This window comes from Nothoprocta perdicaria, unplaced genomic scaffold (assembly GCF_003342845.1).
Source record: "Nothoprocta perdicaria isolate Ctin4 unplaced genomic scaffold, notPer1 scaffold_57, whole genome shotgun sequence".
NCBI lineage: Eukaryota > Metazoa > Chordata > Aves > Tinamiformes > Tinamidae > Nothoprocta > Nothoprocta perdicaria.
The window spans coordinates 852077-876013 of NW_020455832.1; the positions used below are offsets into that span (position 1 = coordinate 852077).

General features: G+C 43.2%; 1 protein-coding gene across 4 annotated transcripts in view; it reads right to left on the bottom strand.

The window, feature by feature from the left end:
* Nucleotides 1-6334: 6334 nt before the first annotated feature.
* The window catches only part of CREM (cAMP responsive element modulator), a 24877-nt gene continuing 7274 nt past the window's right edge, over nucleotides 6335-23937 (bottom strand). Inside the window, exons 2-6 of one of the 4 annotated variants that reach the window (XM_026048770.1) lie at nucleotides 21310-21407; nucleotides 21050-21192; nucleotides 16408-16596; nucleotides 8883-9039; nucleotides 6335-7259 (exon numbers count right to left, since the gene is read on the bottom strand). In XM_026048770.1, coding sequence (XP_025904555.1) covers nucleotides 7115-7259; nucleotides 8883-9039; nucleotides 16408-16596; nucleotides 21050-21192; nucleotides 21310-21407 — 732 coding nt within the window. In that variant the 3' untranslated portion in view covers nucleotides 6335-7114. Of the gene's footprint in view, nucleotides 7661-8882; nucleotides 9040-12708; nucleotides 12734-16407; nucleotides 16597-21049; nucleotides 21193-21309; nucleotides 21408-23937 lie in introns of those variants that run through there. The other 3 variants (XM_026048768.1, XM_026048771.1, XM_026048769.1) reach the window with 3 other exon arrangements.

Here is a 23937-nt window from a genome sequence, read left to right on the forward strand (position 1 = left end):
CAGAGCACCGGGAGGATGTCTGCTTTATGAATCACAGCACACTGACTGCTCGCTTCTCTCTAGAGCTCTGCAACTCCAGGTCCTTCAAGTGCCTGAGAACTTCCCTGCTAGAGCACGTGTGAGAGAATTCAGGCATTTGCTTCTCTGCGTGGCAGCTCACAGAATTCAGAGAGCTTTTACTTCATACCACACAACGGGAACCTTTGAAAGTCTGGTTGTTAAAAACTGATCTCATCACCAAAAACATCCCAGCAAGCATTAAACTCACAAACGTGTCTGCCSTTCTCTGACTTCAGTAAGGCTTAAGAAACAGATCCGACAAGATTATTATTCCAGGAAGAACATTACCCTCATAGAAGCAGCCCCTATGGATTACAGAACAACAGTCTCTTATCGAATTAGGCACTGCCTTACCCAGCTGGGCCTTGTGTCATCATATTCAGAGAACCAGGGGCTCTTTACGTTTGTTCTCCAGGCTGCTGGTGGTAACAGCTCTCACGCAGCTTTCACACAGAATAAGCACAAAAAAATCATGGAAATGGCACCACTAAAAGCCTGACTCAAAATCATTTTTAAAACATGAAACAAACAATAGTTTTCTAAAGATTTCTGAACTGTGGCAACTTAATAGTCATAATTCCATTCATAAGATGCATTAATCATCAACTCCATTGATATGGCTATTAAAGGAGAGGAAAAACCTCAGCACTTACTGTAACAAAGACACTTCCTTTGCCTTTTTTTTCCCCATTTAACTCATACATAATACAATGAAGTTATTTTTTCCCCTTAAACTACACRCTGCATTCAATTCCACATTGAGACCTTGTCCTTACCACAAAATTTTGTGCTTCATAAGTAGTTGCAGTAAGGAAGTCGCTTCAGAAGTGGGAAAAAACAGGAACTTATGAAACATGGACTRGAAAACAGCCTATAGTGAAACAAAAATAAATTGACTTTTCTACCTGTCTTTGCCACTCTGTATGAATATTAAAAATCTGGTTGAAAACCAAGTAATTTTCTTCAAGTTTTAAGCTAAGGGAATAGTAGAACTAGCCTGAATTTGTCTGTGGGCAAAGTGAGGCAGCGCCTGTGGGCAAAGTGAGGCTGGGCATGCTACTCCCGCCTGTCTCTGAAGTGGTACCTCATTCAAAAAGGGGATATCACACGAGATCTGGCTACTACATCTGCAGAATAACAGTACAGATCCATAATCACATTTGAAAAGGACAGAAGCAAAATCCTGGAAAAGCCCACAGGAGATAAGGCTTGCAGTGCTCAGGTCTGTATCAATACAGTCATCACTGGAAACAGATATTGTAAAATCCATGGGAACTAACAACCTGAAAAGACCCTACTCACACACAAGAAACTCATTCTAGTCCCGATCTCCCCAGCTCACAACAGCTTGGGTCGTCCYAGGTGGTAGAGAGACAGTTCTCACACGCGAAGGCCTTCTCTCCCACTGCTCCCCACGCACCCTGCTGAGCTGCAGAAGAAAACGGCTATGGCTCCGGGTTGCACCTGCAGAGGAAGCCGACTCCGACATTCCTCAGCAGCCAACTCCGACATTCCTCGGCACCGAGGGCTCCCGGAGGCTGAGGGCATTCCTGGGAGGACTGTTTCCCTGAGCTACATGGAATTCTGCTCGAGGAAAACCAGCCCTCCGGTCCAATGTGCATCTTCCTGCGGGTCCTCCAACCATCTGTCACAAAGAAATCTGGAAACTATTACACAGATACAGTAAGGGAGAAAACAGTTTGGTGCCAGAGGGATGTAATTTTCTTACAGAAGAGAAATCACAATTACTTCAGCCTTCCCAACTGGTACTGATGAAAAATCTCCTGGCTCTGATAAAACACAGCTTGGGCAGTGTTCAAATTCTCCTTGTAACAAACCAGCCCAGATTCCTTGAACATTTTGGTATTACGGATGACATAGTGGCCAAAAGGTGTTTTTCTTATGCCACAACAAGGACCCTAATGCACAGATCCAAGCTGGAATCACACCAAGGACCTTAATGCACAGACCCAAGCTGGAATCAAATTGCTATGGAAATTATACTGATGTCCTGAGCTCAGAGCTATGTCCTCATTAGAAAAGTAGGTGCTTCCCAGGTCTGACAAAAAGAGATGGTGACAAGGCCATTAAATAGGAAAATTTTGACAGAACATCTCTTCTCTTTAGTTGTTGTCTTATACTCCTAGCAACCTTTTTCTGAGTAGAGATGGCAGCAATAATTGGGAAAAGGCATTAAAACCAGCAACATCCAGGGTTAAGACAGAAGGTGGTTTTGATATAATGATCTTTCTTGTCTTACTGACAAGTCATCAAAACTCAAGGGCTACAGGTGTTGAGACAAAGAAAGAAGAGGATCTTTTACACAGAAGAGGACACAGCGGATGCTTTCACTTCACTTTGGTAGAACTATGCAGGTAACTTACTGTTTCTCAGCATCAGACTGGATTATTGACAATAAAAAAACCCCAAATCAAAAATATCAGGAATTTATTCATTGGATGGAGTGGGGGATGCATCGCAAGAGCAGCAAGTTTGGTAGGCACAAAACCAATTGACCTAAGACCAAAGGCACAGAAAATCTGAAATAAATTCTGGCAGCTCAACACAGGAGTAACTTTCCTCTTCAACAACTGTGATTTGGGCAAACCTTTATGAAAATACTCATAGAAGAGCCGTGTAATTAAAAAGGCTGAGCATTAAGCATATTGAATGCACAAAGACAAATATGAAGGCCCCTGTCTTCACTCTAAAGTAGTGAAAGAGAGGATGAATAGACCGAATTGAGATCCCTTCTGTTAGATGGGAGTAGTAACTTGGCAGTTACTTTTATAGTAAAGGCTTTTAATGAAAACAAGCATCCCACTCTTGCTTCTCACCCCTTTCACCTTGTACTGAACACAATGAAATGCTTTATGCAATTATTCAAAATCTGAATGCTTAAATAGTTTGTATTTTGAGTAATTTGACAGCTAGCAGTCAACGTGCATTTTAAACAAAACTATTTTTTTCCAAACTATTGCATAGTCCRAAGTGAAATTTCAGATGGAGATTGAAGTTTAAAAAAAACAAACCCTGACTTTATCTTTTCTAAACAGATTTCTCTGAACATGACTTGCTACCTGCCAACTGTTGCCATGATTGCAAGGTTAAAGATAAAACAGAGATGATGAAAGCCATTTGAAACCTTCTGGTGAGATTTTGCCTCTCACTCAACCCCACAGAAAAAAAGAAAGGTGCATGGTAAACTATGCAGGAGCAACTGTTGTTTTTGGAGGCACAGTCAGTGTGAATCCTAAGGAACATCTCCATATACTTCACTCTGTACAAGTACTTTCATATCCACTGGACTTGGGCATTCTTCCCCATGCTGCTATGAGTGCTGCATCGAGTGCTGGGTGGGTCTGATCTTCTTTGGATTTGCTTTCTTCTCCCCAATGCCCTTGTTCAGCTAAGAACTTAAGAGTTAAAATAGGGATAGAGGGCAAGTCCTCACGAGGTGTGTCGGTGTTGAGAGACTCATACAAGCAAGAACAGCCACGGACACCGCGTTTCCCAAAGTCAGTGAGTGACTGACAACTGCACCACAGACCTTCAACGGGCAATCTGCATGTTTGCACTGTAGATTAAAACAGAAGGGTATTTCAGAGAAGGCCAGAGACCCACATTTACGCAAAGACATGAGAGCTGGCAACCAAAGGGACAGCTCTGCCAGCCAGTGCCACTGATGGAGATGTTTTGAGGACAGTGTCTGACYCATTTGGCAATTCTCTACAAACAGGCCTTTGAGTGACCCGAAAGTGGTCAGAAAGTGAACAGACAGACAAAATGCAGGGTCTCGTCCATTCAAATGTGCTATCAGGAAAAAATCAACCACAAATTTAGATAAAAACCTGAGGACTCACCTTATGCTTGGAAGTTTGACATTCTCGTTATAAACTGATCATTTACTGGCCTGCTCCCCAAGGTTGGGTGCCATTATCCAGAGAGAGACAGTTTTGCTTGGACTGCTAGGCAGTTTRGCTTCCAAAATGGTGTCATCCAAAGCTCCCAGAGCCTCTGAGAGCTTGTTCAGATACCCATCCATTTTAGCTTTATTGCACGGGGAGGAATCACAGAATCACAGAATGTTTGGTTGGAAGGGACCTCTAGAGATCATCCAGCCCAATCCCCTGCTCCAGCAGGGACACCCAGAGCACAGGGTGGCATCCAGGCAGGTTTGGAAGATTTCCAGAGAAGGAGCCKCCACAGCCAAGACAATACAAGGAAGAAGTAACAAACAATAGTGCTGGTCATCTTCATTTCTGAAGCTCTTCAAGCGAAACACAAGCACAGGACACAGAGGCACAAATGGAAGTCTGGCAGATGGGACTCCAAAACAAACATTCTGTGCTGGGACACAGCTCACCTGCATGTCCTAGGGGCCCCAATGCTGACGTACATTCAGCAGCATCTAATATCTCACTAAAGCGGCCTCTAGAAGAGCCTCCAACTATGACCTAAAACTTGTGAAGGCTTAATAATTATATTACAAGTTTAAAGACAGAAAATAAATTGAGGAAATAYTCAATGCCATTTATTAGGCTTCCTTTATAATCTAAAACTAGTTCATATATCCTAGCACAGTCTATCAATTTGATCCTCTGCCAGGCTGCTTGAGTAAAGACCCAGGCTTAAGCAGTCCTGTTGCACATCATTATTTTGGTGCTATCTCCTTATTGAGGTCTCCTCCTAATTTTCATTTCATCTCAGTGAAACTCTCACAAAGTTTTCCATGTACATCTCCCAAAGCATTTCAGAACYGGATTTACTATTATACTGGATTTACTATATATTATTACATATTTACTATTATACTTGTAACTGATACTTTCCAGTATCAATTTAATAACAGTCTCTTGGCATTTATGTCGAGCACCCTTTGCTCACTTCAGCAAAGTTATTTCCTTCACCACAAGATGCACTTTGGTTCTAACTCACCAGCCTTGTGCCTAGTTCCTACTTGAACTCACTCCTTCTTAAACATAAAAATGTGTTTTACTAGTTATGTCAACAGTAATTCCATACCAAGCCACATTATCACGAAACATTTCTTCTTTGTCATAAACATTTCTTTTTTCCTAGTCTTAGTCTAAATGAGCCAGCRGATATTCTGAAGCAGGATGCTTTTCCTTGCTGCAGGTAAGTGTAGGAAATGGAGTTTTCCAGAATGACCAAACAATCTTGGAACATTTGAATTTAATTTTTTTCCCCATCCCCACTCTGAAAAGACAGACGTTAATTAAATCTTGAATAAGCACCAGCAAAGATATGCAGACTGCACAGATACAGAACAAACCAGGATGCCATGTATCAAAATTTCTATCTATAATAATACCAGATATGACAGAGAAAATGAAATCATAAAATAAATTTGTACTGGGCGGGCATCCACCCTGCACCCATGTTTCTTTCCACTTAGTTTCAAGTTTCTTGGAGAGCAAGGAGAAGTGCCGACCTGTAACAGAAAACAGATTCTAGTGACAGCCACAACAAGCAATTGTGGACGTTACTGCTGCACTTTTATAAAGACTGCAGCACTCGGACGTGCCACTTTTTAAACCATCTGAGGTAGCTGTAGGAAGGGAGAGCAGAGACAAGCTCTTCCTAAGAATATGGCCTCACTCAAGTACCCCGTGGGCTTTTCAAAAGCAATCTGAAAACTTAYGTTATTTCAAATAATTTGGGAAAACAACAGAGCAGATTAAAAAAAAAGAAATCAGTTCATATCAAGTGACGAAGTGTTAATACCTTCAGTGAGGGCAGGATTCCATCTTTTTTTCCTTCTTACCTTGTAAAGCCACCTAAGCAGGAACCAAGTCTTTCTCACCAACTCATGGGTGTTGCTGCTCACAGCAAAGCTCCCAGTCACTCTGCTCACAGTCTGCAGGGGCCACCACTCACCCAGGCCATTCCCGAACTGCAGAAACAACCAGGAGCAATCTTGGATATGCAGTACTGTTCTTCAAAGCACAATGGAAAGTTGGCACTTGATGAACTTACCAGAACTGTAAACTTGGTTTAAGCAGGGGGTTATTCTTAAATATCTGCAGCTCTCACCTGCAGTTTATTCTGAAATTCTGGGAATCAGCAAATATTTACTGTTTATTGGAAAGTTTCCTTCTTTAAACAACCTTTATTTACTTTCAACACTTTTCCGAAAGGAAAGGTCTACATGATCATCCTTCACTACAGATAACTGCCTACAGTTGTTCAGAATCTAGAATAAGAAATATTCAGTATTTAAAATTATATTTTGATAAATAAATCTCTAATATATCAAATATCTCACAGGCTACAGAAAATTCAAGTAAATAGCAGGATTTGGCAGAAAGCTTTTTTCAAGTATTTGCAATATACTCAGCAATATGTCAAGGAGTTGAAGTATGTTTTCTTTTCCTCCCTCCCCTTCCAGGCTCTCATAGGTCTTAAAGCATCTCAAATAAACAGATGTTTAAATGAAACCAGACACTACGCAGGTTAAACAACATGGTTCTATTAAAAACTATCTTCAACCATGGCACTCTGTGACAGCAATACAATACTTTTTCCACAAAGCAACTAATATAAAAATATGCCATAAAATCATTTGTAGACTAGTATTCTAATACATACATGTAATCATAACATTCTTTTATAAACTCTTTCCTGAGATACCTTAAATAGTTTGATTTTTGTGTATTACTGGATGCATTATCTTTATGATTCACTTAAAACAACTGTAAAATATTCTGTATGTGCAGGACGCTATCAGTAACATGTAAAAAGTAGTAATGTGGATATATGGCAAGGAAATAGCTCGTAGAAATGATGCGCTTCTTAACCTCGTTACACATTTCAGCATTTGGCTCCTTGGGAGGTGGATGAGAGCAGCATGGAAAACCTGAAATCAGAGCTAAGAATTGACAAAAAACAGGAAAGCCTTTCAGGAATGTTAGAAGTTGGAATATAATATAAATGACACAAAGAGAAAAGCCATAATTCATGTTGGCTATGTATTGCCTTATAAAGTAACCGGACACATGTTAGTCAGTTCACAGTAAAATAAATATTTCTGCTAATCTGTTTTGGAAGAGCAAATGTCTTTTAGGGTTTCAAGCTCCTCTATAAGTTTCTTGTTCTGAACTTCTAGCACTGCAACACGACTCTCCAGACATTTTATGTATTCTTTCTTCCGACGGCGACATTCTTTAGCAGCTTCCCTGCAAAAAGCAGAAGTAAAAAGTGCGAACAAAAAAGCCATTTGCATGCTACTAGACAGCTCAGCAGAGTATGGAGACTACGACTGAATTCCAAATTTTGGAACATCTCCCGAATCACTCTGAAAACACTAAGCAAAACTGGATTCCACAAGGGCCTCAAGTGTCTCTCTCGCAAGTTCACATGGCAATCTGTAGAATTGCTTCCTCTCATGCCTTGGTTAAAGTTCGTAACAAACAAGGTCCAAATGAAAGACAGTTAYTCTGCTTTATGGCAATAAAGATCTTTGAGGGCCTTGAGTTCCTCAATGAGAGTCTTGTTTTGGTTTTCAAGCACAGCCACACGATTTTCAAGACATTTGACATATTCCTTCTTCTTTCTGCGACATTCTCTGGCAGCTTCCCTGGAACCAATACAAGGCAAATGACTACAGGAACAGCCACAACACGGCAAGCACTGGCAAAACGAAATTACCTGCAACCCTACGGCTCCACAGTACTGACAACCACCACCAGCTGTTGGATCACACAGACAGAACAGCARGGAACAGCCACTGGCAATAACAGGGTTAAGCAACAGATTTTGAACAACTGAAAAAACAAATTCAGCACTAAATGACAGGGATGGAGGCAATGGAATCAATACACAAATGAAGCAAGGAAAACGGTGAGGAAGGGATAATGTATTGGCTTGGCCTGTGTGGAACAGGCTCCTCTCCCTTAACGTTTGAAACATGAACTGCCAGGTTGTGAGATGGGATTTGGCAACATGCGACAGCAGCCAGTGTTAAAACTGGATAGAGGGAAAACTAGAACAGAGGCAGAACAACACAGCAGTTCTTCGAGCCATTGAAAGTAAGGACAGGCATGAGAGCAAAGCAATGCCATGGACTCAGTCACAAGGCAAGGGGTTAGTCAGTGTATCTGCATAGCGCACTATTTCTCCTGGAAGGCAGGAGTTGGACCCCCACTGCTGCCAGCAGCTTCRCATTTAAAAAGCAGAAGCCCTCTAAGAACAGTCAGAAAAAGCACAGCAAAAGACAGATGTCTACTGCAAACAGTAAAATCCATGCAACTCATTAGGAAATACATCACCGCCTCACACACTGTGAGGTGTAAATGACACAGCTTTTTAAATCAAGTCACAGTAAACTATCCCAGAGGCCAGCTATTTAGGGATTTCCGTAACAATCATTCCATTCTAGGATAAGTCTTCTTGAGAGCATCATTAACAGACAGTTGCCAACGAGATCCCATGCTGGTCATTTACTATCAAGCGAAAACATTTCTCCAGCAATAAGTCTCTCTCTCTACATAATCTGAAAGATGAACCATAATGGACAAAACTAATACTGATTCTTGAATTATGACAGTATTCCAGAAGCAAAAATCCACAGAGATGAGCCCAGCTGAGCTCATCAGATGTGAGCAGAGCTCTAACTCGATTAGCAGCCACCGCTTACCAGTGATGGAAGAATGTGGCACGACTGGCAACACAGCAGGAATTTCTTGCATTCCCTTCCTCAGCCACAGGCAATGGCTCATGACTTTAGGGAGCAATCTTGACCAGATGTGGGGTTTGGGGGGGTTTTTGCAGAGGTGGCGCGGCTGCCGGGCTGCTCTTACCTGTTCTTCATGAGGCGCAGCTCCCTCTTGCGCGTGGCCTCCTCGGCCAGCTGCTGGGGGCTGTGCAGGGCGCCGGGCGACGCGGCCATCACCACCCCCTGCGGCAGGGCCGTGGCCGGCGTGCGGAGCTGGTAGGCCGGCATGTCCCCGGTGGCAGCTGCGGCACAGCAAGGGCAACGTTAGCGCGAGGAGAGAACCGCGCAAACCGCCCCACGGCGCCCTGCAAATACCAGACTCCTGACCATGCCCCGTGCRGGAGGCCTGGAACAAAGCACCTCGCAGCTCTGTAGCATCCCATTTGGCATCTCCTAAGCTTTTATTTCCACTCTGTAGAATAAAGCCCATGCCCTGCTCTAGCCTGCAACCCACCAGCCACACGAAGCCTGTGAAGCTGTTCGGGAAACACTGTCAAACACCCAGGCACTTCTCTCCTGCTTGCACAGAAAGGGGCTCGTGCTGGTCGTGCCACCACGGCCCTCCAAGGGCTGCTGCTGCGTTGGCAGCCAAAGGGAGAGGGCGGCTCTTGCAAGGAAGGGGTTTGTGGCCACACAGCGAAGGGGAGTCCAAATATCCACACTCGGCTCCTAAGCCGGCCTGTTTTGGCTTTCCCAAGTTAAATGCAGATTTGAAGTCTGACAGTGTAATCTGGGAACAGTAACTTCTGCTGCTCTCAYTTTGTTTCTACATTTATTTCTAGGATACTTTGTTCCCAAGAGATGTATCCTCAGCTTTCAAATAAAGTGCAAGTCCTAAAGAAGAACATGCAAGTCTTTCTGACATAGAAAATTCAAATTAAAAATGCATCCAGATTAAAATTATAAGCAAGTACTTGCCTATTATTTTCCATAAATATTTCATATTATTGCAAAACAATGTGCAAGTTCCTCCATTAAAGCAACTAGACGTAAAAGATCAAATTTCAGTGTCTGTTTTGTTATACATAATTTGTACCACAATTCTTTAGYGCAATACTCAAATAATGGAAAAAAACTAGAAAGATAAAATACAGACAGAAGCACTACTGTGAGGCTGATAAACAAAGCAATARAGAGCCAAAAGTTACCTACAGGAGAAGAAAACCCCAAATCCTAAACTAGGTAGTATATTACTACTCACACTTTTCTTTGAGACAATTTCATGCAGCTACTACACTGAATTACACTGAAGAAACAGGATCAGACYATTGTGTCAGACTGCAGCTCTCTGCAGACGCGTGTTCCGAAATCACCAACTGCTTAAGCACTTTGCAGCTCTGCCCTCTCCCCGCTGCGGGTAGAAGYGCACATGGAATTACGAGGGGACCCGGACCCTGGCGCCGGCCCAGGTTAGGGATGATCCTGGAGGAGGATGTGGGTGGATGAAGGCCTTGCAGGACGCTCGAGGCTCAGCCCTAGCTGACCCTTGCCCTTCTCGCACACGCACCACGGAGCCCCTTAGCCCTCCRTTCCGAGCACTCCTCTGGCAGCCCCCGCACCTCGGTGGGACAGTACATCTGCCCGCTATTTGTAAAACTGGAGCATCAGAAATTCTTTAGCCTCGTCTTTATATCAAATGACCTACATTTATAGACTTTACAGCAAGAATGATCTTCTTCTGTCTCTTTCCAGTTAAAATAAAAGTTTCCTTCGCTTGCATTAACAAATGAGAAGCCAATGTAAATCACCCCAGTGTATAGATCAAGCTGGGGAACAGAGGGTCACCGCTGCCCGGGTGCACCTTGTACTTGGCCGCCTGCACGTGACTCGCACTCGCGGGCGCCTGGCGCCCCGGGCGGCCTCATCCCGCAGGGCCCTGCACCGGCTGCGGCCCCGGCACCGCTCCAAGGAGCCGCGCGCGGGAACAAGCGTTCGGCCTCCTTCCCGTAGCATCCATCCTAACAACAGCTCCAGCCTGCCTAACAACTGCCTCACTTGTCCATCCAGAAGGGAAATGGGAGACACAAATAACTGTTTTGCTCCTGCAAGTCTAGCTAACCCAGATATAGCTGTTAWATTATGGCTAAGCATCTTCTGTTCTACAATGAAGCACTTAATATAACACAATTAAATGACATTAGTGTGAATTATTACTAATTCTGAAAAAAAAAAGAGTTATATAATACCTCTAAATTTACAATAAAATGCTGTTTCCCTAGAAAAAAAAAAATACATTGCTAGAAATGAAACAGAATTTCACAGAAAGGATACTCCATAAAAAAATAAAAATCCTACTAGTAAAAACCAACCATCGTAGTGCTGTAGTGCCCTAACGCACCCCTTTGCTGAGGCAAACGACCCCTGCAGCTCAGGATCCAGCCAGAGACAGAGGCTGCCCWGCCAGCGCTGACAGGCCTGGAATCCCAGCCCGTGGCTGCTCCCGAAGCTGGGAACTGCCCCCGGCTCCGGGGGCAGCCTGTTGGTGCCCTCAGGCACATCTGGAAGCCTCTGTGACTTCCACGGCAGCTAYGGTGGTTTGTGCTTCGCGGCGCACCGGGTCTGCAGCCAACACGCGAGGGACACTGCGAATCCCAGCAAACGGGGCCACGGTGGATTCCCCCCAGCTCAGCACCCCGAGGCCAGTTACTCTATTTCTCATTRAAACTGTGAAAGAGTAAAAACTCACCCCAAAATTTTGAGTCCAGACTTACAAAATGAAAATTAACAAGAAAAAAGAAATCCCTCAGAGAGCTAAATCCAGGAGCACAACTACCTCTGCAAATCATGCTCAGAGAAATGAACAACAGGAGTAGAACAGGAGAGAAACACTCCACCTTGTACGAGCAGGTTCTCGGGGAAAAGAGCTTGCTGAACACTAGAGAGCACTGCAGCACTTGCATCCTTCCAGGAGCTGAGGGAAAAAATCTGATCCTGCTCTGTGCTRGTGCATTTATTCCCTCCTGTGAGTCATCAGGGGGCTGGCTTATCAGAAGGCTTTAAACTTCACTACTAGACTGGCTAAGCAAGGCATGAATCATGATTCCTTTGAGCATAAAACATCACAAAACCTGGACTTGGGCTACTTATCTTTGGATTAATGAAAAAATAGGAAAGAGCAATAAGCGGGCGGCGAGGAGCCAGCGAACGCTGCAGATCTGCCGGAGGGGATTGACGAAGCAGAAAGGAACTGACTAAATCACAGCATGACTTGGAGTTGACGTCAATGTGTATCTTGTTTGGAGTTTAACTTTTCCAGTTCCCTACTGCAACCCGATTCCAGGAAATCTAATGACGTCAGCCTTTTGAACTCAATTAGCTGAGGAACAGACCATTTTAACAGTGGGAGAAAACAAGCAGGCATTACAACACTCTGCTTTATTGCTCTTTCAAAGCTGTTTGCATTCACCATTTTCTTCAGCAATGAAAGCATAAGGATTTCTTTATATTAATAAAGCAATGCCCACCTTTCCTCTTATGACTACCCTTAAGTCTGTTTAAGCATATCAAATCTCAAGTGTTTACTGCTTAACCTAAAAGCAGCATCTTTTTTGTTTTAGGAAAAAAAAAAGGCATAATTATAAACATAACAACCTATCTCTCCACAAGAAAAGAACAAGGATTTAAAAGAAAACTCACGGATTTTTCAGCAGAATCCTGCATCAAGCAGTAAAGGTTAGTTATCTGAATCAATTTGCTCAAGAAGTTGCCAGCTGTAGCAGTGAGAACTGCTGGAATTGCACTGATACTACAGCAGTGACACTCAAACCCATTTCTGCCGGCTGTCGGCGAGGACAGAGCGACCGCAACAAGTTCAGAAGCCGCCAGCRCCCAGCCCGGCGGCGCGCAGCCCGCCGTGGGGCAGCTCCCGCGCCCCGCGCCGCTAAGGAGGCTCCCGCGCTCCGCGGCTTTACCTGTCTCGTCGCCCGTGACGGCCATGGCGGGCGCGCGGGCGCGGGCAGTGCCGCCGTGGGCCGGGCGCGCGCGGGCAGTGTGGCCGTGGGCCGGGCGCCGCGCTCTGCTCCCGGCGGCGCCGCTGACATCACCGTGACCTCACCCGCCGTCAGCGGCTCCCTCCTCCCCGCGCCCTCTCCTCGGGACTCTCTGCAGCTCCGGGCTTTCCCACCCCATCATTCCTGCAGCCAGGGCTGCCCGCACGGTCACGCCTGGAGACCCACAGCACTGACTGACACCAACTACAAAGTGACTCCAAGACTCRGGAAGGCATCGGAGTGCAAAATCATAAAATCATGCATTAAAATCATGGCTTGCCCCTGCTAGAGCAGGAGGGTTGCACTAGATAATCTCTAGGGGTCCCTTCCAACCTTAACCATTCTGTGATTCTGTGATTAAAACAGCAATATCTTTGCAGCAGCTCCAGTAAAAGGCAAAGCTCTGCAATAAGCTCTAACAAACAGGTTTGTTAGACCTATATACCTAAAGAAAGTCCTACAGGCTGAAGCTCCTGGAAAGCAAGCAGTAGGACAGTCAAGGGCCACTGGCTTCACATTACACAGCAGGCAGAGCAGCAGCCCTGGGCAAGGGCGACCTCTCCCCTTTCCCCTCCTTTTCCAGGACAAATCCAAGAGAGTTGCCTCACTTATTCTGGAAGAGGGAAAACAGAAGGAAGAAAAGAAGAAAACAAAYAAACCCTTCAAAATCTACTCAACCTGCTCAAAAGAACAACTTCAGTTTAAGGGAGTTACTCCTGATTTACRCCACCCTAAGTGAAACCCGATGCAGACCAGCAGACAGGCACTGCTGGGCATGTGCAGCCCCGTAAACAGCAGCTACAGCCTTTGCTTGCATAAACTAATTTAGCCCGGTACTTCACCCGCTGGAAACGCTGCCAGCGAAGCAGTAAGGGAGGCAAGAGCGCGAGGAAAGGGCTCCGGTGGCGCTCCGGTGCTGCTCGCGCAGAGCAGAGCCCAAGCACGGAGCAGGCAGAGCCACGGGGCTCTGAAATCTCTGCTCACCTCCCTCCTGCGCTGCGCAAACACACACGGATCCCAACACAGYGATTTGGATAGAATTTCTATACAGTCATTTCCCATAATATTTAAACATTCTTCCTTTTTCTAGAGCTAGTAAAAAAAGCCCTTACTCTGCATTAGGATACTATCAGGGTATCAAAACTGCCTCTTATTTTGCCTATAAATATAAACTTGCTGATCCAACTGAGTGATCTGTCATTAGGTACATTTTTATATTAACCCTTCCTCCTACCAGAAGTTATCAAGAATAGTAAGCATGGGTTTCTATGAGGCCATCCCTTGCTCCCCAAGATTCACCAGCAAATACTTCAGAAAAATATAAATACATATAAAATGCTATCTGAAATTTCTGAGAAAGATTTCTTCTAGCCTAGGTCTAATATTTGCTAACTTTTTTTGTTTTTGTTTTACGTCTAGGATTATAAAAAAGCTTATATGCTCCTTATAAAGGTGGAAAGGCTACTGAGAATGTTGCTTTTCTAATTAAATCTGTGCGATCGTGACATGAGGTGTACAGTTAACTRTGAAGTGTACACAAATCACACCTATCTTCTTACAGGCTTTCTAACACATCCATTCAGATGACCCAATCTCTAATAAGGATTTAGAGATTTGTGATTCCAGTTAATTCTATTGTCTCACTCAAAAGGGATCTGCTCCAACTCTGCTTGCAGAGAAACATTTTTAGGTGCATTCCCTTAAAAAAAAAAAAAAAAAAAAAAAAAAAAAAAAAAAAAAAAAAAAGACTCTTTTCAAGGGATTTTTTATTATCAAAAGAACAATTATTTAGTTGAAATGCTACATTTTATTATCTCCAAGTTTTTTCCACTTACTATTTACTTTGCTTTATACAACACATTTCTTCTATGTCAACAACTCAACAACTATGAACACTTTGTTTGGGCCAAAGCAACAGAGAGAACCCCCCAAGAGAATTCAGATTCCCAGACATGGACAACTTCTCAGAGCACGGACAGAGAACAACAACAACAACAACAACAACAACAACAACTCAGCAAGGTACCTAGGCACTTCCAGAAACAAGAGACAGCAGCTACTCAGCCACTGTCTCCAAATACATTTTGAGAGTTTTCACCGTAACCCACCACACAGCAGAGCTGCTGAGGAGGGGGCAGAGGGCAGCCCGGGAGCCCTGTGCGAGGAGGGCGYGAAGCAGGGCCAGTCAGGCACCATCCCTGGAAAAGTTGCCAGGCTCTCCAGGGATTGTGCTTCCTGCCAGGCTGGGGAGGCTGCARGAAACCTTGTTTCACTTAATGCCCTGACTGTATTCCCTGCCTGATGGAAACTCTTTTTGGTTTAGAGCTTTTCACATCATACTCCTGCAGCTTCTTTGAAATATCTCCAAGAACTCTGAAGAAGATAATGTATTTCAGCAAAGAATTAATTAGAGGCAATAGAAAAACTGAAGTGTGGTACAATTATTTAGCATTGTCTCCAGAAGTTCGAATATCTTCTAATCTCCCGGTCTTAGTTTCCTACTTGGGTTTCCTTCACAGCAAACTGAGAAACAGGCCCTTTAAGACAGAATCTATCTCAAATACCTGCCTTATGGCAAACTAAGCCTCAACCTGGAACCTACCAACTAGCTCACACACCTGTGTCTACATTTAGTCCAGGACTCTCACCCCCTCCATAAATACACAGGCTAAGGCCTCTGAGGTGTTTTCAAAGTGCATTTAAAACAGCCATTTTGGCTTACGAAAGAGCCTTTATCCAGGCCTTCCACTGTACTTCTCTGCATTGACAAGAATAAATAAATAAATATACAGAAATAAGCAAACACTTTTATCCTATCCTTTATGGTAGCTATTGATTTAGTGTCTCCAAGCAGAAATCTTTTTCCCATTCTCCATGGCCTTCCTCAGTGTAACTGTAATCCCTGCCTTACTTTCCCTTGTCCTGATAAGGATTCAAGATACCTTTGGCTCTTGATTTGTCTCAGCAGAGGAAGGAAAAAAACCTCTGCATAATCTATAACAGGATTTAAGAAATGGGCATCCACAGTTCAGCTCATGTGTACACATTGTTACGGGGCTTTACAGATCTCTTCTGCATAAAGACCAGCTTCAAGCAAGGATCTCGTGTCTCCTTCCTAATAACTGCAAGAGTCATAATTTGGAAGGAAATTTTGCCCAAAATATTTCCTTATAATGTCTCAAATAACTTCCGAACTTTTGTTACATGAACACTGATAAACTGCTGAAAAATCAAATTTGTTTAATATACTAAATGAGATGGAATTACGCAGCCTCAGCATCTTAGTTTAAACTGTTAACAGCACCTTTACTGCAATTAAACATGTCTTACAAGGCCTGGACACGAGAATTCAAAGCAGACGGTGATTTCATCCTGTCATTTCCTCTTCATAGTTTTTTTTTAATCRAAAGAAATAGCTGCTTTACCGAGTGCAGAAACTCCATCTCCTCCTAAGGCTAATTATCTGTCATCTTATATGCACAGATACTTAATACTGCAATAATAAGACAAAATGCCCTTTGGGAAAGGCGTTTTTTATATTATATATATATATAAATATATATATATTATATATATAAAACTAAAAAAAAATCTAAGATACAGTAAACTCGTAAGATGTACCTTGGACAACAACTTGGCTTCCAGGAACGAAGAACTGCTGCGTGCCGTCGGGCGACTGGGCTGCGTACTGCACGATGGTGGCGCCGGGCTGCGGGGCTCCCGAGTTGGTCATCGTTAGCGCCTGCAGCCCCTGGACGCCGTCGGAGGCCGGACTGGAAATCTGGATTGCGCCTCCTTGAGCTATCGCGACTAGGCAGAAAAGGGAAAGAGAGATCAGGCAGTTGAAGAAGATCCATAACATGCTAAAGCACAGGACCCTTTTTTAAATACACCTTGTCAGGAAGGACTCCTGGCCATCTCTATGCTTAGAGGGCAGCTGTTCCATAAAATGTTTAAGGCCAATTCAGACGTGCATAGACACAAAACCTGTTGCTTAATACATGTCACTTGTGTCCGATAGAAAATGCAACGTTTCACACATGTTCTTGCTTCCTCCATAGATAATTAATGGTCTGTAAATAGTTTTAATGCAAGAAAATTAAAAGAAAAAGACTGATAGCTTCTATCAGTCTAACAGAGAATCTKGTGGTTTCAAACACCAAAAAAAGAAAGTTTAATTTCATTTTATAAACTTCCTTAAAGAGACATCTGGACAAGGGAAGCACAATTCACATTCTCTTCTTAGTTAGGGAGTAAGTTTAGGCCAACAACTAACGCCTAACAATTCATATCATGCAATCTCAGGATTGATCATAATTACTTAGACAAAAATCAAATTCCCTAGAGAGGTTCATTAACTGCTTTTAAAATGAGCACTGTCCTTGTCAAGTGCATAAATACACTCCTGTAGCTTTCAAGAGAGAATCCAGCTCCCAAGAATTAACCAACGTTTTTCTCCCCCAGAAGATACTTAAGCCACAATCATTATCATTGCATTTAAAACAGCTCAAGATAGTTGAAGTCAGGTAAGTRCACGTTCAGGATTGCCAGTTCTTTCAGTTTCTGCCAGGTTCACATATTTGCTGATATTCTTGAAGCAACCCCTGTCGTAAGTATTTGTAAGACCCAAACGAATTTTGGAGAAAGACTCTGAACAAAAGAGTCTCAAAACTGTATATTGAAATGCAAAAGAGCACTGAAGTAGGATTTGCCAAGTGTTATTAGCAAACTAGAAAATACTAAATAATTACTAGAGTCTTAGGTAATATTCTCAAAGTGGAGTTTTTGGGTTTGGTTTTTATTCTTTTTTTTTTTAAAAAGAAGTGGACAATTACCAGCAACTAAACTAGCTTTTTCTTTTTAAAATAAATAATAAATAAGTAAATTTCTCTCAAGCAGCACCCTGGATGCAGCACTGAGGCCCATGTGCACCGCTGATCACTGTGACCTCCAGCTCCATGCTTGGAGTAGCATCATGTAGGATGATGTAGTTCACCGCATGGGAACTAGCTGTGCGCTGCTCACAAGTTCCATAAAGCACTGGGAAAAATGGAGTAAGAGGCTGCTTGTCTGGCCTCCGACGGACCAAAGGCCTCACTTGGAGAGTGGGCGGAGGAGGGAGAACTAAGAAACGCCCCCAGCCCTTCCTCTCTCGCCCGCGACATGCAGGCTGGCAGTGGGCTCCCAGCAGTGGGTTCCCAGCAGCAGCAGAGCAGCCCGCAGCACCTCTGGTCTGCATGGGAAGCGGCCGGGCACAGCCGGGCACAGCCGGGCACAGCCGGGCGCTGCAGCCCAGGCGGTCGCAGGGCCGCAGCGCCCGCGGGAGATGATGCCAGGTGGGCACCGAGGCAGGAAAACCTCAGTGGAGACTCACAGGAGGCCGGGAGCCCCACAGCACCGGCGGCAGCAGCGCCGGTTCCCTCGGAGCACAACCCAGTGCCCTCCAAGCAGCAACAAAGCAGCTCCTGCAGCTCCCTCCCTCCTGCAGGAGTGACCCCCATGGCCTCCCCACCCTGCTACTCCCAGTCTCAGCCCCTGTGCAGACGTTTGATGCCATCCAGCCCCACTGGAAACTGCGACTCCTGTGAAGAGCACAGGATTCTTCCTGACAATCCCTGACTTCTCCGTCACACAGGCAGACGTAAGTGGTGTTTTATCTCCTAGCTTCCTAGACTAGTGATGCTATTAATGTCGTTCTCCAAGCATGATCAACAGCTATAATGGAGAAAAACAGTTCAGATCTTTCCTTCCTTTCCACAACTGGGAAAAACACCTAAATCTGACCTTTCCCAAAAGGATTTCTTAATTCTCCAGTTTTTAAAAACTGCCTCCAGTTTTTAAAAACTGCCCTAAGAGAGCAAGCAATCCAAACAGATGGCCAAGATGCTCTTTATGTAAAGCAAGTATTAATTTCCCGTACACTGTTTCAGAAAGGACATCACGATAAGCACAAGCAGGCGAAAAAAAGGCAGGGGATGATTCACACGTGTCGGCAGCACAAACAGCCCTCGCGTGCTCAGAGCATCCCCACGGAGCAGGCAAAGCAATTCTCCTGTGCTCGATAACCTGCACRACAAAGCCACAGGCAGAGCAGTTTGGCAGTCAGCTCAGGTTACACAGCTTGTAAGACTTGCCCTATGACAAACTATCAACTCCTGTTACTGAAAGGTCAACAGATAGAAAGGTTGGTGAAAGTAACTGGAAAAAACATCTCATCTAGCTGATGACGTCCATCAGTCTGCCTGCTCCCATACGCCAAAACTCTGAGAAAAAAAGACGTTCTGAAGAGCCATGGCAACGGGCCATCTCGGCTGGCAAAAAGAATGTGAGTAATAGTTAAAATTGCTGCTAATAGGAAAAGAAAATGTCTTTTGTCAGGTAATTTTACTTATCAAGTTCTCCCCAAAATAGTTATGCCAGCCTCTCAGAGGCTGCGAGGTCAAGATGATCTTTTCAAATACCAACCTATTTCCATATAGCCCGTGGTGCACAATATGAGAGAGAAAACAAGCAATTAGCAAGCCCAGGAGCATGTGAGCCCCGTTCTACACCACGGCCGCGCTGCAGTGACCAACTCTCCGTGGCCACGGGCATCTGAAGGGGCTTCGTGCTTAGCCTGCTACACAAGCTGCCCCACGCGGTGCTGCCCGGGAACAGGGACACTTGGGAATGGCCAGGATAACCGGAGCTGAGCCCTCCACAGGACAGAGCAAAGGCAGGGGCAGCGGCCTGCCCCGTATCCACACAGAACCCAACCCACGGGATGCCGCATTCCTGGACCAGCACATCCTGCCTTCCGACACGAGGCTGCTCAGTGCTCAGGACTGCAAGTCTGGAGTCAGGTCCTTTACTAATGCCCAGCAGTAGATGCCCATCCCTGCTGCAGCCTGGATCCAACCTCAAAGCCAACTTTGGAACAACAAAGGAACAGCACCCTAAGAGACATTTTGATGGAATTTTTCCTAACCATAAATATAGGTAATAAAGAAAAAAATGCAGCAAAGGGTATGTGGCATTTTAACTTAGACAGGTGAGCTAAGAAAACAGCAAATTAATGAGCTAATAAATTAGGTAATAAAGACACTTCCAGGAAGACAAGGCTCTGGAAACAAAGCTTGTAAGTCAGAATCAGCAAGGCCTATCAAGGCTGATACTGCACCTTGAAGCAGAGCCTAATTACCGAACACTGAAGAGAATTTATTAAATTGGTATTTATAGATTAAATTGTCCTAAGTTCACAGCACATGTTTTAGCCTGTGGACTGGAAAACCATCAAGCAGTCGGGGGAAAAGAGCACTTGAAATACTTGACATCGTGACGTAGACATTTATTTACGTCCACAGCTTAGYGAAACCGTAAGAAAAGCAGTTTAGGAAGCCACAACAGGTTGTATGCAGAAGGGTGGATAATGCCATACACAATGTTTGCTTTCTCAAAGCTGATAATTGGGCTCTGGTTGGACAAGCTAAAAATAACTCAGAAAAGCTCACATAGTGACTACAGTATAACCTGTAGAGAGCCATTCCAGCCTCTTCTATATCCCATTGTTAGTTAGTAGACTTCCTGTATTCCCAAAAGTGTTCCAGAAAACAATCCYGTTACAATTTTCCTGTCATTATACTACAGAAATAATATCTACTTTTCAGTAAATCTATACATGTGGACATGAAATATCACACTAAAACTGAGGTTTTATTCACTACAAACTTAGAAAAAAAAGATACTGGAAATTAACCCTCCCATGATAATCCCTTAGACGACAACCCAACAAAAGTATGATCCATTATAGAAAGCAAATTTGAAGTAGAAAAAGGTTCATACTCTACCCTTACTTGGACAGTGGAGAAGAAAAGAGATGGGGCATTTACAAAAAGCAAATTCAAAGTAAAAAGGCAAAAAAAAAGACAACTCCAACCTTATACTTTATGAAAGCTCCCTAACAGCTAATTTGTGTAACATCAATAATCACAGTCATATGGAATTGCTGTAATTTATAACACTGAACATTTGTGTAAAGATAATGCTGTATCAACGAGACTAAAAAATTAACAATCAACAAACATTAACAAAAAAACAGACTCAAAGTCTGTCATGCCCACGTTAAGAGAAATCAAATGTATATAAAACAAACAAAATTATTTAGAAATGCAGAGCTCTCCTTCTTCTTCATCAAACACCTCTACTGCATTATGATTTTTTTTTTTGAAACAAGACAGTTCCTACACATGTAGTGCAGCAYTGCACAGTATCTTTGCAAACATACTGTATTGCCCTGTGCTAGTCTGATAGAGGCTGGTCGGCACGGCCATTGCAGGGATGCCGGAAAGGGCTCCTTCCTCTTCGGACTTTTCTTCTTCGATTTTCGGGACGGCAGGAGCATCTGAAGAAAGCTCGTTCAAAATTTTCCTAAAACAGAAGCGACACAAAATTTGAAATATCTCTGAAGTTATTTATAAGACAAAACTAGTATCTATAAGCTACCTTTAAAAACCAACAAAGCCCTCAAAAACAAGCAATTCTTACCGGTAGGAAGGTCTTCTTGAAAGTATTTCCCTACGTTTCTGAGAATCAATTATCCCTTCCGATTCTGCAGACTCATCTGCATTTGCAATCGGTGCTACCTGTAATAGCAAAGTTTCTGAAATTCATAACTTCATTCACTCAAAAAAAAAAAAAAGGCAAAAAAAGTGTTAAAAAAAAGTTCAAGAAATTTCTTTCCATGTTCATATTCAGGAAGTTTATGTATGTATTTATCATATGATCTTAGACTGCTTTTGCTGCAGCAAATCAGAAATTATGAGGTTTACATACAGGCATTTAAAATTATCATTTTCCATSAACAAAAGATAAAAGTAATCCAGGTAACATTTTTCTGAATAGCATCAAGGATAAAAGCAGTGAAAACAAAAGATTTATTTGAATGTAAAAGTATTATGCAGTTTAGTTTCCTTTTAAAGACAAGCTAGGTACTTAAAATGTAGACTTTTGCACTAATATATTAATATACAACACAAATACCTCTTCATAACCACAGCACACAAATGTATTTAGACAAGTTTATTTAAATATACACACTTATTACACTTATGAATACATATGCATACATACAAAGATATAGCACTACTGTGCAAATCCTAGAAACTTTTGACAAGTCCACAATGTCTCATTTTCTCAGAATTTTATTAGTATTCTTTTCCCAAGTTCTTTTTTCTTAAAATTAGCCCCAAAGAAATCAAAACCTGCAGCTGAAATAYACCCTTTGTCAGTAAATATTAYATAGAACTGWAAGYGATTATTGAACAAGAAAAAAAAAAAGTGCTATTTTCTTGACTAGTTTGTCTGCTCGGATCTGAGAGACACAAGGGCTTCCAGCACTTTGGGTTTCCACTTTCAGAGAGTGGATCAAAGCTGCTGAGCCCAAGACCTTCCCAGGRGCATTTCTGCCCAGTGCCCCGGAGTGACCTAATTACGGATCTCCTGCCTCCCAGCCTACGGCATTAGCCTTCAAAGCCAAGGTGACATTAAACTGCCAAGGGCCTGGGCGCCCTATGGCAAAAACAGAGCTCTCCAAGAGGGAGGAAGGAAAAAAATACTCTGTTCGCCAGGGCAAACAGGAGCAAAACAGCATCTTAGAGCCTTTCAACCTGCCTGCGACAGGAGGAGTTTCCAAAAGCCACTCCTAGTTCCTGAAGACAGCCCAAAGAGTGAGGACCGGTACTTTGGGGAAAGAGGAAGGAAATCAGAAGAAAACGTATGCATTTTAAGCAATGAAGAGAAAATGAAGAGACTGYGTGAAATTTCACAGCTTTTAATCAGAACAAAAGTAGAAAATGTAGCAGCAAGCATGCACGTTCCCAAGGCTAGCAAAGCAAAGCCTGCCATTTTTCCTGGACAGGAGTCAGGCTTATCTATATTTCAGGTACTGCTGCACTTCTCACCACATTTAAGTTCAGGCTCCTGTTAGCCTGTCAAAATCTGAAATAGTGTTGGAGAAGCATGTACAGAAGTCAAAACATCTAAATCATAAACTTCCTGACAAGAAAAACAACAAATCAATAACAAACATATTTTTCATGTGCATGTTCAGTATTTTTTTCATCCAGAAAGCAAAGGAAACAAAGTTTAAATTGCCTTCCTGTTTAGAGCTGCAGGTGTTTGAGGGAGAGGTCATACAGGCAATAACATCAACCTTTAGTTTTATTTATTTATTTTAAGTGAACTTATACCATTTTTCYAAGTCTCCCACCATCTGTCATAGACGGAGAGATAGAAGACCAAAATAAAGACACATAAACAGAAGGAAATGGCAGGAGGCAGGAAAAAACAGCTAAGGCAACCACAAGACAGCCCCAGCTAACTCTGTAACGGAGTTTTTTCCAAGCATTTGTACAGGGGCTATGAAGCCCTCTGGTAGGGTCACCTCTTTTGTCATCCACACGCACAAATGCAATCCAAGTGAAAACCTAGAACTTACCAGCCAATAAGAACTGAATAAAAATAGTGGTAGAAATTGGAAGCTACTGTAATACACTTATTGGAGAAAGCTTATTCTCTGGTAAATCACAATTRTAGATTCCAGAAGGCAGTAATTATTTGAAGTAACCAAACTTTTTTTTTTTTTCTATCTGCCATCCCTGTTTCAATGATCTAGAATTTCAAAGCCTTATTAGGCCGCATCACCTATACTTGCTGTACACAAATAAAGCACTGAACATGTGACCAAACCTGTGCTTTTCTTCCTCTAACCTCTATCKGAGATAAATATAATAATTCTGTGTGGCTTCTCTATTACAGTTGAAATCTACTAAGAAGTGTCAAGCATTAAAGGTAGCTTCTGACAACACATTTGTCACCATCATTGCAGGTAAAAAATCCCACATCGCCAGTATCCAGCCTCTCTTACCTGAGACATTGATCTGGTTTGTAAGAAGCAACTCAGCTGTCATTTCACGATCAGATTTTAAGAAAATTGGAACAAAGGCATTCCTAGTCATAGGGAAAACACCTAGAGGAGCCGCAGGGATTGTCAGAATTGTGCAGGACAGCCCAGTACTGCTCACCAAGCATTGACAACATTTAAGCACTCGGCACCAGGCCCTTTAAAGTTGCAAAGATTTGACAAACATATGTTTATTTTGAAGCTGCCCTTAT